Source organism: Mesoplodon densirostris, chromosome 9 (assembly GCF_025265405.1).
Source record: "Mesoplodon densirostris isolate mMesDen1 chromosome 9, mMesDen1 primary haplotype, whole genome shotgun sequence".
Lineage (NCBI taxonomy): Eukaryota > Metazoa > Chordata > Mammalia > Artiodactyla > Ziphiidae > Mesoplodon > Mesoplodon densirostris.
Window position 1 is genome coordinate 19,715,088 of NC_082669.1, and position 17,172 is coordinate 19,732,259.

Genomic DNA, 17,172 nt, shown 5'->3' on the forward strand with positions numbered 1-17,172 from the left:
CTGTGGCCTCTCCCGTTGCGGAGCACAGGCTCCGGACGCGCAGGCTCAGCGGCCACGGCTCACGGGCCCAGCCGCTCTGCGGCATGTGGGATCTTCCCAGACCAGGGCACGAACCTGTGTCCCCTGCATCGGCAGGCGGACTCTCAACCACTGCGCCACCAGGGAAGCCCCTCTTCTTTTCATGTATCTACTTAGATCCCAGTTCATGCCAAGATCATGTCTTACCCTGGGTTTCTCTTACTTCTTTAACTTTTTCTCATCTGTTTTCCCCAGAGTGGCTGAAGTGATTTTTCTGTAACACAAATGTAGTCATGTCTCTTCCTGCTGAAAACCCTTCAATGACTCATTATAGCTGTTAGGACAAGTACAAGCTCTTAACTGTAGGTTGGTGCTGGCTCAGGTCTCCAGCCCCTTCCCTCTCAAACTATGTTCAAGGTCTATTGAAGTATCAGTTCCTGAACAAGCTGCATTCTTTATCTGTAGGTAGGCCTTGCTTCTCTTTGGAACATTTCATCCCTCTACGAGTTTCTGCACTTTCTGAGCCCTTCCCTGCCTACCCTAGATGTCCTTAGGTACTCTTGCTGAGTGTTCCATTGCACCCTATACTTCTTGTTCTAGCCTTTATCTTGCTTTCTTGATGTTACTTGTTCACTTGTCTCTCTTTCATTAAATCATAAACTCCATGAGGGTAGAGATGCTGGCTGTTTCATTTACTGTGTGTCTAGGATCTAGCATAGTGGCTGATCTATAATAAGTACTCATGTATTGGCTTTTATTATTGCTCTGTAAACATTTGTTGATAAATACCTTTCAAATGTCAGCTTAGAAGTTACCTTTTTAGTGGAGACTTCTGTTTAAGAAAGCTCAGGTCTTTCCTTCTTCGAGTCTTCAGTATAATGTGTCTGCATCTTTGCATCATCTACTAATAACAGTATATTGAATCTATTTATTTATGTCTGTCTTTTTTATAGGACCATAAGCTCCTTAAAGGCAGAGATTGAGTTTTATTCATATTTAAATCTCCATTGCTTTTCTTGTTTTGTTGTTGTTTTTGTTTTGTTTTGTTTTTTTGTCTGCACCACGCCGCATGCGGGATCTTAGTTCCCCGACCAGGGATTGAACCCGTGCCCCCGACAGTGGAAGCACGGAGTCTTAACCACTGGACCACCATGGAAGTCCCTGATACTACAGTCTTTAACCAGTTATAAACATAACTGAATACCTTGCTGATACCAAAATATACTACATTAACCAGCCCAGAAAAACTTTTAGAAAATAAAGTGTGGGTCGTTTACATGACCTGTTTGAAACACTTGTGGTAGTGTCTAATGATTGTCAAACCAGCTGTTTAAAAATCTCTTCTAGTGTTTAGCAGAGATTGACCTCTGCTCCACATTTCAGTCTATTCTTCTTTATTTTTATTTTTTAACTTTTTATTTTATATTGGAGTATAGTTGATTAACAATCTTGTGTTAATTTCAGGTGTACAGCAAAGTGATTCAGTTATATGTATATATGTATTTATTCTTTTTCAAATTCTTTTCCATTTAGGTTGTTACATAATATTGATCAGAGTTCCCTGTGCTCTACAGTAGGTCCTTATTGGTTATCCATTTTAAATATACTAGTATGTACATATCAATCCCAAACTTCCTAACTTCATTTGTATTTTTCTTTTTTCGACCTCACATATAAGTGATATCATATGATATTTGTCTTTCTCTGTCTGACTTACTTCATTCAGTATGACAATCTCTAGGTCCATCCATGTTACTGCAAATGGCATTATTTCATTCTTTTTATTGGCTGAGTAATACTCCTTTGTATATATGTACCACATCTTCTTTTTTTTGTTTGTTTTGGGTTTTTTGTTTGTTTGTTTGTTTTGTTTGCGGTATGCGGGCTTCTCACTGTTGGGGCCTCTCCCGTTGCGGAGCACAGGCTCCGGACGCGCAGGCTCAGCGGCCATGGCTCACGGGCCCAGCCGCTCCGCGGCATGTGGGATCTTCCCGGACCGGGGCACGAACCCGTGTCCCCTGCATCAGCAGGTGGACTCTCAACCACTGCGCCACCAGGGAAGCCCTGCCACATCTTCTTTATCCATTCATCTGTCAGTGGACATTTAGGTTGCTTCCATGTCTTGGCTATTGTAAACAGTGCTGCAATGACCATTGGGGTGCACATATTCTTTTGGACCATGTTTTTCTCTGGATATATGCCCAGGAGTGGGATTGCAGGATCATATGGTAGCTTTATTTTTAGTTTCTTAAGGAGCCTCCGTACTGTTCTCCACAGTGGCTATACCAATTTACATTCCCACCAACAGTGTAGGAGGGGTCCCTTCCCTACACGCCCTCTCCAGCACTTATTGTTTGTGGATTTTTTGATGATAGTCATTTTGACTGGTTTAAGGTGATATCTCATTGTAGTTTTTTCTTTTTAAGATTTTTTTTTTGATGTGGACCATTTAAAAATCTTTATTGAATTTGTTACAGTATTGCTTCTGTTTTATGTTTTGGTTTTTTTGGCTGTGAGGCATGTGGGATCTTAGCTCACCCACCAGGGATTGAACCTGTACCTCCTGCATTGCACTGCCAGGGAAGTCCCCTTGTTGTAGTTTTGATTTGTATTTCTCTAATCATTAGCGATGTTGAGCATCTTTTCATGTGCCTCTTGGCCATCTGTGTATCTTCTTTGGAGAAATGTCTGTTTAGGTCTTCTGCCCATTTTTTGATTGGGTTGTTTGTTTTTATGATATTAAGCCCTATGAGCTGTTTGTAAAGTTTGGAGACTAATCCCTTGTGGGTTGTATCATTTGTAAATATTTTCTCCCATTCTGTGGGTTGTCTTTTCATTTTGTTTGTGGTTTCCTTTGCTGTACAAAAGCTTTTGAGTTTAATTAGGTCCCATTTGTTTTTGTTATTATTTCAATTAGTCTGGGAGATGGATTGAGCAAGATATGACTGTGATTTATGTCAGGGAGTGTTCTGCCTATGTTTTCCTCTAAAAGTTTTATAGTGTTCAGTCGTACATTTAGGTTTTTAATCCATTTTGAGTTTATTTTTTTGTATGGTGTTAAAAGAGTATTTTAATTTCATTTTTTTTTACATGTAGTTGTCCAATTTTCCCAGCACCATTTATTGAAGAGACTGTCTTTCCTCCATCGTATAATCTTGCCTCCTTTATCGTAGATTAATTGACCATAGGTGCATGGGTTTATTTCTGGGCTTTCTATCCTGTTCCATTGATCTATATTTCTGTTTTTGTGCCAGTACCATACTGTTTTGATAACTATAGCTTTGTAGTATAGTCTGAAGTCAGGGAGCCTGATTCCTCCAGCTCCATTTTTCTTTCTCAAGATTGCTTTGGCTATTCGGGGTCTTTTGTTTCTCCATACAAACTTTAAGATTTTTTGTTCTAGTTCTGTGAAAAGTGCCGTTGGTACTTTGTTAGGGATTGCATTGAATCTGTAGATTGCCTTTGGTAGGATAGTCATTTTGACAATATTGATTCTATCCAAGAACATGGTATATCTCTCCATCTGTTGTGTTGTCTTCGATTTCTTTCATCAGTGTAGTATAGTTTTCAGAGTACAGGTCTTTTATCTCCTTAGGTAGGTTTATTCCTAGGTATTTTATTCTTTTTGCTGTGATGGTAAATGGGATTGTTTCTTTAATTTCTCTCTCTGATCTTTCGTTGTTAGTGTATAGAAATGCAACAGATTTCTGTGTATTAATTTTGTAACCTGCAGCTTTACCGAATTCATGATTATGGGCTCTAGTAGTTTTCTGGTACAGTCTTCGGGATTTTCTATGTATAGTATCATGTCATCTGCAGACAGTGACAGTTTAACTTCTTCTTTTCCAGTTTGGATTCCTTTTATTTCTTTTTTTTTTCCTTTGATTGCTGTAGCTAAGACTTCCAAAACTATGTTGAATAAAAGTGGTGAGAGTGGACATCCTTGTCTTGTTTTGTTGCGTATGATGTTAGCTGTAGGTTTGTCATATATGGCCTTTATTATGTTGAGGTATGTTCCCTCTATGCCCACTTTCTGTAGAGTTTTTATCATAAATGGGTGTTGAATTTTGTCAAAAGCTTTTTCTCCATCTATTGAGATGATCACATGATTTTTATTTCTCAGTTGATATGGTGTATCACACTGATTGATTTGTGGATACTGAAAAATCCTTGCATCCCTGGGATAAATCCCCCTCGATCGTGGTGTATGATCCTTTTAATGTATCATTGGATTCAGAGTTGCTAGTATTTTGTTGAGGAATTTTGCGTCTATGTTCATCAGTGATATTGGCCTGTAATTTTCTTTTTTTGTGGTATCTTTGTCTGATTTTGGTATAAGGGTCATCACCCTCATAGAATGAATTTGGGAGTTTTCCTTTCTCTGTAGTTTTTTGGAACAGTTTCAGAAGGGTAGGTGTTAACTCTTCTCTAAATGTTTGATAGAATTTGTCTGTGAAGCCATCTGGTCCTGGACGTTTGTTTTTTGGGAGTTTTTAAGTCACAGTTTCAATTTCGGTGCTTGTGATTGGTCTGTTCATATTTTCTATTTCTTCCTGGTTCAGTCTTGGGAGATTGTACCTTTTGAAGAATTTGTCCATTTCTTCCACGTTGTCCATTTTACTGGCATATAGTTGCTTGTAGTAGTCTCTTATGATCCTTTGTATTTCTGTGGTGTGAGTTGTAACTTCTCCAGTTTCATTTCTAATTTTATTGATTTGAGTCATCTCCCGTTTTTTTCTTGACAAGTCTGGCTAAAGGTTTATCAATTTTGTTTATCTTTTCAAAGAACCAGCTTTTAGTTTCATTGATCTTTGCTGTTGTCTCTATTTCATTCATTTTTGCTCTGATCTTTATTTTTTTCCTTCTACTAACTTTAGCTTTTGTTTGTTCTTTCTCTAGTTGCTTTACTTATAAGGTTAGGTTGTTTATTGGGGATTTTTCTTACTTCCTGAGGTAAGATTGTATTGCTGTAAACTTCTGTCTTAGAACTGCTTTTGCTGCATCCCATAGGTTTTGGATTGTTGTGCTTTCGTTTTCATTTGTCTCTAGGTTTTGTTGTTATTTTGTTTTGTTTTTGCCAAGCTGGGCGACATGTGCTATCTTAGTTTCCTGACCAGGGATCCATCCATTCATTGTTTAGTAGCATATCGTTTAGCCTCCATGTGTTCGTGTTTTTTAGCTTTTTTCTTGTAGTTGATTTCTAATCTCGTAGTGATGTGGTTGGAAAAGTTGCTTGGTATGATTTCAGTTTTCTTAAATTTATCGAGGCTCATTTTGTGACCCAGCACATGGTCAGTTCTGGAGAATATTCCACGTGCCCTTGAGAAGAATGTGTATTCTGCTGCTTTTGCTTTTTTTTTTTTTTAATAAATTTATTTATTTTTGGCTGCGTTAGATCTTCGTTGCTGCATGCGGGCTTTCTCTAGTTGTGGCGAGTGGGGGCTACTCTTCGTTGTGGTGCATGGGCTTCTCATTGAGGTGGCTTCTCTTTATTGCGGAGCACGGACTCTAGGCGCACGGGCTCTGTAGTTGTGGCTCACGGGCTTAGTTGCTCCGCGGCATGTGGGATCTTCCCAGACCAGGGCTTAAACCCGTGTTCCTGCATTGGCAGGCGATTCTCAACCCCTGCACCACCAGGGAAATCCCCTATTCTGCTGCTTTTGGATGGAATGCTCTCTAAGTGTCAATTAAGTCCATCTGGTCTAATGTGTCATTTAAGGCCTGTGTTTCCTTGCTGATTTTCTGTCTGGATGATCTGTCCATTATGAAACTGGGGTGTTAAAGTCCCCCACTACTATTGTGTTAGTGTCGATTTCTCCCTTTATGGCTGTTAGTATTTGCTTTATATATTGAGGTGCTCCTATGTTAGGTGCATATATATTTACAATTGTTATATCTTCTTCTTGGATTGATCCCTTGATCATTATGTAGCGTCCTTCTTTGTCTCTTATAACAGTCTTTATTTTAAGGTCTATTTTGTCTGATACAGGTATTGCTACTCCAGCTTTCTTTTGATTTCCATTTGTGTGGAATACCTTTTTCCATCCCCTCACTTTCAGTCTGTATGTGTCCCTAGGTCTGAAGTGGGTCTCTCATAGACAGCATATATACAGGTCTTGTTTTTGTATCCATTCAGCAAGCCTGTGTCTTTTGGTTGGAGCATGTAATCCATTTACATTTAAGGTAATTATTGGTATGTATGTTCCTATTGCCATTTTCTTAATTGCTTTGGCTTTGTTTTTCTAGGTGTTTTTTCTTCCCTTCCTCTTTTGTTCTCTTCTCTTGTGGTTTGATGACCATCTTTAGTGTTGTGTTTGGGTTGCTTTTTCTCTTTTGTGTTTGTACGTATTGTAGGTTTTGGGTTTGCTGTGCCCATAAGATTTTGATATAGCAGTCTATATATGTATAAGGTTGTTTTAAGTTACTGGTCTCTTTCTTGCCTAGAGAAGTTCCTTTAGCATTTGTTGGAAAGCTGGTCTGGTTTTGCTGAGTTCTCCTAGCTTTTGCTTGTCTGTAAAGCTTTTGATTTCTCCATCAAATCTGAATGAGAGCCTTGCTAGGTAGAGTATTCTTGGTTGTAGATTCTTCCCTTTCATCACTTTAAATATATGGTGTGACTTTCTTCTGGCCTGCAGAGTTTCTGCTGAGAAATCAGCTCATAACCTTATGGGAGTTCCCTTGTATGGTATTTGTCATTTTTCCCTTGTTGCTTTTTTTTTTTTTTTTTTTTTTTTTTTTTTTTTTTGCGGTATGCGGGCCTCTCACCGCTGTGGCCTCTCCCGTTGCGGAGCACAGGCTCCGGACGCGCAGGCCCAGCGGCCATGGCTCACGGGCCCAGCCGCTCCGTGGCATATGGGATCCTCCCAGACCGGGGCACGAACCCGTATCCCCTGCATCGGCAGGCGGACTCTCAACCACTGCGCCACCAGGGAGGCCCCCCTTGTTGCTTTTAATATTTTTTCTTTGTGTTTAATTTTTGTCATTTTGATTACTGTGTGTCTTGGCATGTTCCTCCTTCAGTTTATCCTGCCTGGGACTCCCTGCACTTCCTGGACTTGGGTGACTGTTTCCTTTCCCATGTTAGGGAAGTTTTCAGCTATTATCTCTTCAAATATTTTCTCAGGTCCTTTCTGTCTCTCTTTTCCTTTTGGGACCCCTATAATGCGAATGTTGGTGCTTTTAATGATGTCCCAGAGGTTTCTTAGACTGTTTTCATTTCTTTTCATTCTTTTTTATTTATTCTGTTCACACTGTGATTTCCACCATTCTGTCTTCCAGGTCACTTATCCATTCTTCTGCCTCACTTATTCTGCTATTGATTCCTTTTAGTGTATTTTTCATTTCAGTTATCGTTCATCTCTGTTTGTTCTTTAGTTTTCTAGGTCTTTGTTAAACATTTCTTGCATCTTCTCGATCCTTGCATCTTCTCGATCCTTGCCTCCATTCTTTTTCTGAGATCTTAGATCATCTTCACTATCATTATTCTGAATTATTTTTCTGGTAGGTGGGCTATCTCCACTTCTCTTCATTGTTCTTCTGGGGTTTCATCTTTTCCTTCATCTGGGACAAATTCCTCTGCCATCTCCTTTTGACTGACTTTCTGTGATTGCAGTTTCCATTCTGTAGGCTACAGTATTGTGGTTCTTGCTTCTGCTGTCTGCCGTCTGGTGGATGAGGCTGTCTAGGAGGCTGGCCGGCTTCCTGATGGGTGGGGATGTGTTCCCGTCCTGTTGGTTATTTGGCCTGAGGTGACCCGGCACTGGAGCCTACAGGATGTTTGGTGGGGCTGATGGCTGCCTCCGGCAGGGCTCGTGCCAGTGGGTACTCCCCGGAAATGTTGCTGCCAGTGTCCTTGTCCCTGCAGTGAGCCACAGCCGCCCCCTGCCTTGCAGGCAATCCTCCAATACCAGCAGGTAGGTCTGGCCCAGTCTCTTACGGGGTCACTGCTTTTTTCCCCTCGGTCCTGGTGTGCATGAAATTTTGTGTGTGCCCTCCAGGAGTGGAGTTTCTCTTTCCCCCAGTTCTGTGGAAGTCCTGCGATCAAACTCCGCTGGCTCTCAAAGCTGGATTCTCAGGGGACGACTCCTCCCACTTCCGGACTCCCAGGCTGGGAAGCCTGTCGGGGGGGGCTCAGAACTTTCACTCCTGTGGGAGAACTTCTGTGGTATGATTGTTTTCCAGTTGTGGGTCGCCCACTGGCGGGTATGGGATTTCATTTTATCTCGATTGTGCCCCTCCTACTGTCTTCTTGTGGCTTCTTCGTCTTTTGATGAAGGGTATCCTTTTTGGTAGGTTCCAGCATTTTTTAGTTGATGGTCATTCAGCAATTAGTTGTGATTTTGGTGTTTCCATAAGAACGGGGTGAGCTCACGTCCTTCGACTCCACCCTCTTGAGCTAATCTCCAGAATCTATTCTTTAGAATCTATTCTTTTCCACCTTTGGCAGTACTCTTATGCTAATATGTTCTCAGAGTTCACTGATGGACTGTCTCTGTTATCCGAACCCTGTGATCTAATTTGTTTGATTAGGGAGTTAATTCATCCAAAATCATTAGGAGTTGTTGTCTTGGGCTTCACTTCTCGTTTAATGGTATTTCTTCAGTTCACTCCACTTTGAAAATTGTTCTCACAGATGGATAAAACAGGCAAGAAAAAGAATAATAATAGATTTACTTTCTTTTGTTAAACAGTATAATAATATCCCCAAGCAGTAATTCTGTTTCCTCCATCTCTGCACTTTTGCTTTAGGTTTTTTACAAGCCTTGGGTCATTCCAGATATCTTGCCACAATGTTTTAGGGGTCTGTTACCATATTGAATTAGTTTTTACACGTCATTTTAAAAATTTAGGCTTATCAGAGAATTTACTGATAGTCATACATAGCTCTTTACTTTCTCATAAAGTTAGTCATATGAGTTTTATTTTTTATTTACAGTTCTAGTTCCTTCTTCCATTACAGTGTAATGTAGTGCTTTCAGGAACATAGGTTTTGGACTCAGATATAAATTTGAATTTTAGCTCTGCCTTTTAATGACTTTATGTCCTTGTTAAATTTATATCCCTCTCTGAACTAGTTGATTAATCATAAAAAGGAGGAAAAGAATAATTGCCTTATAAGATTTTGTTGGGATTTTATAAAGTTAATACATTTAAGAAACTTAACATAGTGCCTGGCATTTAACAAGCTGTAAATAAATTGTAGATATTATTGGAGTTTTCCTATCTCTAAGGATTTTGAAATCAGCTTTCCTAAAGAGTAGGGCACTTGTCTAGCTATGCTCATTGTTCCATACTTTGAATTATAGACTTTGAGATGCTGCTTCTCATCATTTCTACTCTTACTATTTCGATTTAGGTTCAGAAGAGTGATTCCTTTCTTTTAAACATCTTTATTGAGATAAAATTCACATATATAGTTCACCCATTTAAAGTGTACAATTCAATGATTTTTAGTCTATGCACAGAGTTATGCATCTGTCATCAGTATCTAATTCCAGAACATTTTCATCACCCCAGAAAGAAACCCCGTGACTATTAGTAGTCATTCTATATTCCTCCCTTCTTCCAGCCCTTGGAAATCTAATCTACTTCCTGTGTCCATGGATCTGCCTATCCTGAACATTACATATAAATGGAATTCATGCAATATGTGGCATTTTGTGTCTGGCTTCTTTCACTTAGCATAATGTTCTCAACGTTTAGGTATACTTCATTTCTCTTTATGGCCAAATAATATTCCATTCTATGGATATAGCACATTTTTAAAATTAATTGATCAGCTGATGAACAATTGGGTTGTTTCCACTTTGGGGCTAGTATGAATAATGCTGCTATGAACATTTGTGTACAAGTTTTTGTGTAGACCTCTGTTTTCATTTATTTTGAGTATATACTTGGGAGTAATTCTGTTTTTAACCTTTCAAGGAACTGTACAGCAGTTGGGAGATTGGGATTGACATATATATACACTAATATGTATAAAATAGAAAACTAATAAGAAACTACTGTCTAAAATAAATAAATAAATTAAATTAAATTTTTAAAAAGAGTTGGGAGGCCAGAAGGAGGAGCTCTCTTGCCCTACCACTAGTAGTCAGTTGCAGACCCAACAGGAGACATACCTCGCATCTCCAACAGGAAGAAGGTTACTACTGTACTACCACAGCAGAAGGAAGGAAGATTCTCCTTGCAATAACCTTGCCAATGGGAGACTGTCATTACTCAGCCAATAAAAAACCACTACAGCTTCCAATTTGCACGACTCCAATGGACTTTTTATTTGTAACAACCTTCCCAACTCCACCTTTTCCTCTATAAGAGAAACGTTCGTCTTCTTTGTTCTCTGGACTTGCCTGTGGTTCACCATGGATTGTATGCCCCAAATTGCAATTCTTTGATATTCCCGAATAAACCAGTTTTACTGGTTTAAAAAAAAAAAAGGAACTGTACAGCAAAGTGAATCAGCTATATGTATACATATAGCCCCTCTTTTTCGGATTTCCTTCCCAGTTCGTTTGTTTTGTTATTGAGTTTTGAGACTTCTTTATGTAATCTGGATTTAGATTCTTTATTTAAATACTTTATATGTTTTTTTTAATTTTATTGTGCGTTGTGTCTTTGCTGCATGCGAGCTTTCTCTAGTTGCAGTGAGCGGGGGCTGCTCTTCATTGCGGTGTGTGGGCTTTTCATTGCCGTGGCTTCTCTTGTTGCGGAGCACGGGCTCTAGGCGTGCAGGCTTCAGTAGTTGTGGCACACGGGCTCAGTAGCTGTGGCTCGCGGGCTCTAGAGCGCAGGCTCAGCAGTTGTGGCACACGGGCTCAGTAGCTGTGGCTCGCGGGCTCTAGAGCGCAGGCTCAGCAGTTGTGGCACGTGGGCTTAGTTGCTCTGCCACATGTGGGATCTTCCTGGACCAGGGCTCGAACCCGTGTCCCCTGCCTTGGCAGGTGGATTCTTAACCACTGTGCGACCAGGGAAGCCCCCAGTAGATGGTGTGCAAACATTTCTTCACAGCCTATGGTTTCTCTTTTTGGGTTCATAATGCTGTCTTTTGAAGAGAAGTTTTTAATTTTGATGAAGTCTAATTTATCTTTTTTCTTTTATGGATTGTGCATTTGGTATTGTAGCTAAGAAATCTTTGCCTACTCAAGGTCACAAAGATTCTCTCCTATATTTTCTTCTAGAAGTTTTATAGCCTTTGGTTTTACGTTTAGGTCCATGATTTTGAGTTACCTTTTCATGTATGCTTGTCACTGGATTTTTAGTGTCATTATATAGCCTCTAGTTAACTCAGCTCTCACCCCAAAAATTCATGAAATTTTAAAAATGAATACATGAACTTAATTTAGTTAGTAAGGTAAACTCTTAAGGTGAATTTTAAATTATGAGATGAATTTAATACAGATTCTTGCAAAGGATATATTCATAGCTTTTCATAGTTTATTTAATGCTGTAAAATTATCTTCATATTGCCGGTTTCACATATAAGTATTCACAAGTTATAACTGATAAAATGTTGTTAAAATAAAAAGCCAGCATTTACTTTAAATTATCATTTGAATGAAAATGTAAACATTTCTCTGTTGAGAAAATAAAATACGAAACCAGTTTAATATTTTGCAAGCATCAGTAATTAGCAATAAGAGGTTACTTCTTCTCCCTCAGGACCTGCCTTCCCACTGCAGTTCCTCTTTCTGGACCAGTTACCAGTGTATTTCATTCCTTCTCCAAGTCTTTGTGCAGATGGCACTTGCAGTGAGGCCTTCCCCTGGCCACACTGCTTAAAATTACAGTCCCTCTCCTTTCAGTAGTCCTGGTTCTACTTCCTGCTTTATTCTTCTCATAGCTCTTCTACTGTCCTCTGCATGAATTTTACTTATTTGTCTCCCCTGTCAGAATCTAAGGTCCCTGAGGGCAGTGTTTTGTTTGCTGACGTATGTCTATCACGTAAAATGGTGCCCTAGCCTATAGTACTTGCTCAGTACATGTTGAGTTAGTGAATATTAAGTTATATATGTTTGTCACATGTTAATTTTAAACCTCAGAGTTTCTAATAGGAACATATTAACACAAGAAAACATCGTACACTAAACTGTTTAAGATGATTTTTTTAAACGTTTGCTACAGAAGCCTTTATGTTTATGATTATTGTTTTTTTATTATTTGCAGGGCTCAGTTTGGCAAAGACTTGGTGCAGACGTGACGGCAGTTGAGTTTTTGGGTCATGTTGGTGGAATTGGAATTGATATGGAGATATCTAAAACCTTTCAGCGCGTCCTTCAAAAACAAGGACTTAAATTTAAACTGAATACCAAAGTTACTGGTGCTACTAAGAAGTCAGATGGAAAAATTGACGTTTCGTAAGTACGCTACATCTGTTTTTGTTATGATACCCTTCTGTGCGTTTCTTTAAGAAAAACATTCCGTTTTTAGAATCAGATTCTTCTATAACTTACTACCATTTTACTGCGTAGTATAACTCAGTATTGCTTATCAAGTCAGTCCATTGAAATGCACGATTGCAGTGATGATAGAAAAATGAAGCCAGTGTTCTCATTTGTAATGTACTTTTTCATAGTATACATTCAGGAAAATTTAAACTCTGAACGTTCAGTAAAATTCATTCAGTATGTTTAGACAGATACATGGGGAAATCAGTAATATTACGGGTTCCGTTGCTTACTGTGTGCTTGGCATTCTGCTCGTTTAACCCTGAAATAACTTGCCTAAGGTCACCCAGCTGGTGGGGGCAGCAGCAGTACTTGAACTTGGATCTGTCGGACTCTTAAGACTCAATGTTCTTAAACCGTGTTGTACAGCCTTTTGGTGTGAGGTTCTCATGATAGACCTCCAGAGGATATGTACATTTTTCTTTGCCTGATCCTGACGTTCATATTTGTAATAAAATAAAGGTACACTGTTAGAGGTGTCCTCGATACTTGAGAAATGTCTGGTCTTAAATTTCCAAGTCTGTCAGCTATTCATGTAGACGTGTGTTTAACAGTTATACACTGTTCATTATCTAGCATTGAAGCTGCTTCTGGTGGTAAAGCTGAAGTTATCACTTGTGATGTACTGCTGGTTTGCATTGGCCGACGACCCTTTACTAAGAATTTGGGACTGGAGGAGCTTGGAATTGAGCTGGATCCTAGAGGTAGAATTCCAGTAAATACCAGATTCCAAACTAAAATTCCAAAGTAAGTTGGATACTTACCTGCATTTTCAGTAATTTTAAGCAAACACTCTTTTGAAAATAAGGCTTTTATCATGCTTAAAAAGTACACTGGTGGCACAGTGGTTGGGAGTCTGCCTGCCGATGCCGGGGACGCGGGTTCGTGCCCCGGTCCGGGAGGATCCCACATGCCGTGGAGCGGCTGGGCCCGTGAGCCATGGCCGCTGAGCTTGCGCGTCCGGAGCCTGTGCTCCGCAATGGGAGAGGCCACAACAGTGAGAGGCCCGCGTACCGCCAAAAAAAAAAAAGTACATTGGCTTTGGGGAAGAACAGTAAACTTATAACATGTAAAAGCAAAAGTAATTAATTGAATTTTTTCACTACCCAAAGATTAGAACCTGAACTCACAGATATTTGAAGAGCTGTATTTGATTTATTTTTTGGTGACTTTATAACTAGAAACGTGTATTTTGTTACCCTGGTATAACTGTAGATGAGTGTCTGTGATTTCAGAAGTTGACTGTTTCTTTTGATCTCCGTGGCAGTATCTATGCAATCGGCGATGTGGTTGCTGGTCCAATGCTGGCTCACAAAGCAGAGGATGAAGGCATTATCTGTGTTGAAGGGATGGCTGGTGGCGCTGTGCACATTGACTACAATTGTGTACCATCGGTGATTTACACACACCCTGAAGTTGCTTGGGTTGGCAAATCAGAAGAGCAGTTGAAAGAAGAGGTAATTCAGAGTAGTTTTCCTCTAATGTGTGATTTGAGTTGATACCAGTGGTTGAGAATCCTTTCATTGTTGCATTAATGCATTTAAATAACTATGTAGAACAGTATAGGTAAGTTTGTATAATTTTTTACTTTGTATCTTAAAGGAGATCATTTGGTTGACTGTATTCAAAAACTAGTAATTCCAGAGCTCTGATATTTGGCTTTGAAATGTATCCAGGTGGGCTGACCTGTGCATTTGCTTGTGTTTGTACCCAAAATATATTTCAGTAACAAGCCTTTTGGTCTTTCCTTCTATATGCTTTGTGAAGAATTGCCTTCTTGGGATTTATGTTCTGAAGAAATGGCAGACACTTTCACCAAATGGGAATGAATGTTTTGATAGCTTACGTACATCCTCATTTTCTGCTTCTCACAGGGTATTGAGTACAAAGTTGGGAAATTCCCATTTGCTGCTAACAGCAGAGCTAAGACGAACGCTGATACAGATGGCATGGTGAAGATGCTTGGGCAGAAGTCAACGGACAGAGTATTGGGGGCACACATTCTAGGACCAGTGAGTACTGTGAGACCAGAAATCCCACTAGGATTTCTGGGAAGCATTGCTGTTTACCAGATTAATTTAAAACCACCTGGTGTTTACATTCTGCGGTTATTATTTACTAGCAAAAGTTTGCATATGGCTTCTTCATGCATCGTTTCTAGCACCGACATTCTTGCCCATCGCATCATCTGCATGCTGTGCTGCAACTAAGATTATCCCTTTAAAACAGAGATCAGGCCATTTGCCTGCTTAAAACTCTCTAATGGTTCTTTCTGCTCTAGACTTATATAAAAGGCCCCACTGAATTCGGCCCTGGTTACTTTTCTGACCTCATCTCTTTCCACTCATCCCCTTTGCTTATTAATTCCCTGTCTCATGGGCCTTCTGTCAATTTCTTAATAGGCTGAGCTTGTTCCCATTTTAAAGCCTTTGTTCTAGAATCCTCTGCCTTCATATCTTTGCATGACTGGCTTATTATTCAGGTCTTAGCTCAGATGTTACCTTCTAAGAGAAGCCTTTCCTGTCACTGCACATGAGGTATGCCCTCCCCTAGGTATCTGGTGCATCAGTAATGGTACTAGAACATTTGAGTGCTTACTTTGTAACAGTTTTTCCTAGATGCATGCATCAACTTTAGTTTCCATGACCCTGTGGGGTAGGTGGTGGTGTTCCCATTTCTGAGGTGAATAAATGGGCCAAAGCACAGAGTCAGTGAGTGGTTAGGGCAGTAAATGGTAGGAGTTGAATCCAGGCCATCTCGCTTCAGAGCCCAGGCTCTTAACTTCTGAACTGCTTTTTTCTGTTAAGGTTTTTCTGACTGGAGGCAATTAACTGTTCTAATCTCTCGTATTAGAAGGTAGTTGTTTTTGCCATAGAAACAAAATTACTTCTTGGTTTATTATTTTAAAGGGTGCTGGTGAAATGATAAATGAAGCTGCTCTTGCACTGGAATATGGAGCATCCTGTGAAGATATAGCTAGAGTCTGTCATGCACATCCGGTAACAACATATGCAGTTAATGGCTATCTCAAGTTTCTTCTCATTCACAAATACTTGGTTTTTAATTCTAAATTTCTTCCCTTTGCAGACCTTATCAGAAGCTTTTAGAGAAGCAAACCTGGCTGCATCATTTGGGAAATCGATCAACTTTTAAATTAGAAGATTATATTTTTCTGCAATTTCCTGGGAGCTTTAATAGAGGTAACATTTCTGAACAGGAAATGCTCACAGCTCCAAGAATTTCTAGGACTGAATTATGCAACTTTTGGAAGGTATTTAATAGGTTTGGACAGAATGGAATAATCTCATATCTATATTTTAAATAAATTTAATATTTTATTTCACTGCATTAATACTGCAGAAAAACTGCTTATGGTAGCATCCTGGAAAATTTTCTTCAACCCATATTTTCATGCTGTTTATATAAGGCTCAACTTCACTGAATTTATGCTAAGTAGCTTTTATCTCTGATACAGGATTTACTTACATGGATAGAGCTGGAGTGTGGTATGTGAACAGCTGTGTTTGAAACAAGGTGATCAAGTTATTTTAAACTTGGTTTTCACATTGGAAAGTCATTAGAATAAGGTAAACATGTATAAACTTAACTGATGTAAATAAAAAATGATGGTCTATCAGTTATTTTAATCCCCAAAGTCTTGGCAGTTAGAGGTAGAATTTGTGTTTAGATTTTTAAGGTTCTAGTGAGGTCTGCAGTCTGAAGTATAGTTATACAGTTGACCAAAGTAAGGCAGTATATATATGAAATTCATATATTAAGTGGAGAAGTAATGTATTACAGTGGGAAATTAAGATATGGAAATAAACACGTCTTAAATATTCATTTACTGGTTATTCTGAGTGGATGTCAAGATGGTCCTAGATTTTTTATGACTACCTCTACCATACATTCTTGTTTATTACTCTTTATTGCTTTTATAGGCCTGGATAGATCTTTTTTTCCCCACACTGTAGGACAGTATTAAGGTATTTAAAAGGTCATTATCCTTTCATCTGTTCTAGTGATACCTACTAAATGTTTAACATTTATTTTTGAAGAAACAACATAAGGCAATCTTTAATCTGTTGTCTTTTAAGTGGATTGCCAGTGTATCCTGGCTGGGTAAAATTGACTATTTCTTTAAAGAGTGCTATAAAATTATATTTATTGGTAAATGCTTAAAATGGCTGTTTCTTAAAACACTTACATAACAAAGTGTTGAATACTAAGTAGACTTTATTATAACTAAATTTAAGAATCATTTCAGATTCATTCATCATATTTGATATAGCATAAATTTCTACAGAAAGTAAATTAAGGAACTGAAATGTGCAAACCAGATATTCACTTGATTGCAATTTAAAGGTTATATATCATCTTAAGGAAAGTTTGGAGAATGTAATTTATGAGCAGAAAGCTGTATGGAATAAGAAATCATCAGTTGATCCATAGATAAAAGGAAAATGTTTTGTAGCCTTCAGGTTTTTATTGATTTATATGTAGGTCACATTTTCCTTTTATTTCACACATCCAGGGCTCTTGAATTGTATTATGGTCATTATAAATGGATACATTGTAAAGACTGGATTCTGTTACATACCTCTGAAAAATACTGAATTTTTTAGTGGGCAGTTAACTTGGTTAAACTCCAAACTCTTGTTGTCTTTGTGCGCGCGCACGTGTGTGTGGGGGGGGGCGCGGGTGGACA

The 17,172-nt window shown here is 39.0% G+C and overlaps 1 protein-coding gene across 2 annotated transcripts in view; it reads left to right on the plus strand.

Annotated features, from left to right (window-relative positions):
• DLD (dihydrolipoamide dehydrogenase) overlaps nt 1-17,172 on the plus strand; it is a 51,815-nt gene that overhangs the window by 16,205 nt on the left and 18,438 nt on the right. Inside the window, exons 9-14 of one of the 2 annotated variants that reach the window (XM_060108925.1) lie at nt 12,184-12,374; nt 13,041-13,211; nt 13,732-13,921; nt 14,339-14,476; nt 15,374-15,463; nt 15,552-15,664. In XM_060108925.1, the coding sequence (XP_059964908.1) occupies nt 12,184-12,374; nt 13,041-13,211; nt 13,732-13,921; nt 14,339-14,476; nt 15,374-15,463; nt 15,552-15,617 (846 nt within the window). In that variant the 3' untranslated portion in view covers nt 15,618-15,664. Of the gene's footprint in view, nt 1-12,183; nt 12,375-13,040; nt 13,212-13,731; nt 13,922-14,338; nt 14,477-15,373; nt 15,464-15,551; nt 15,837-17,172 lie in introns of those variants that run through there. The other variant, XM_060108924.1, reaches the window with a different exon arrangement.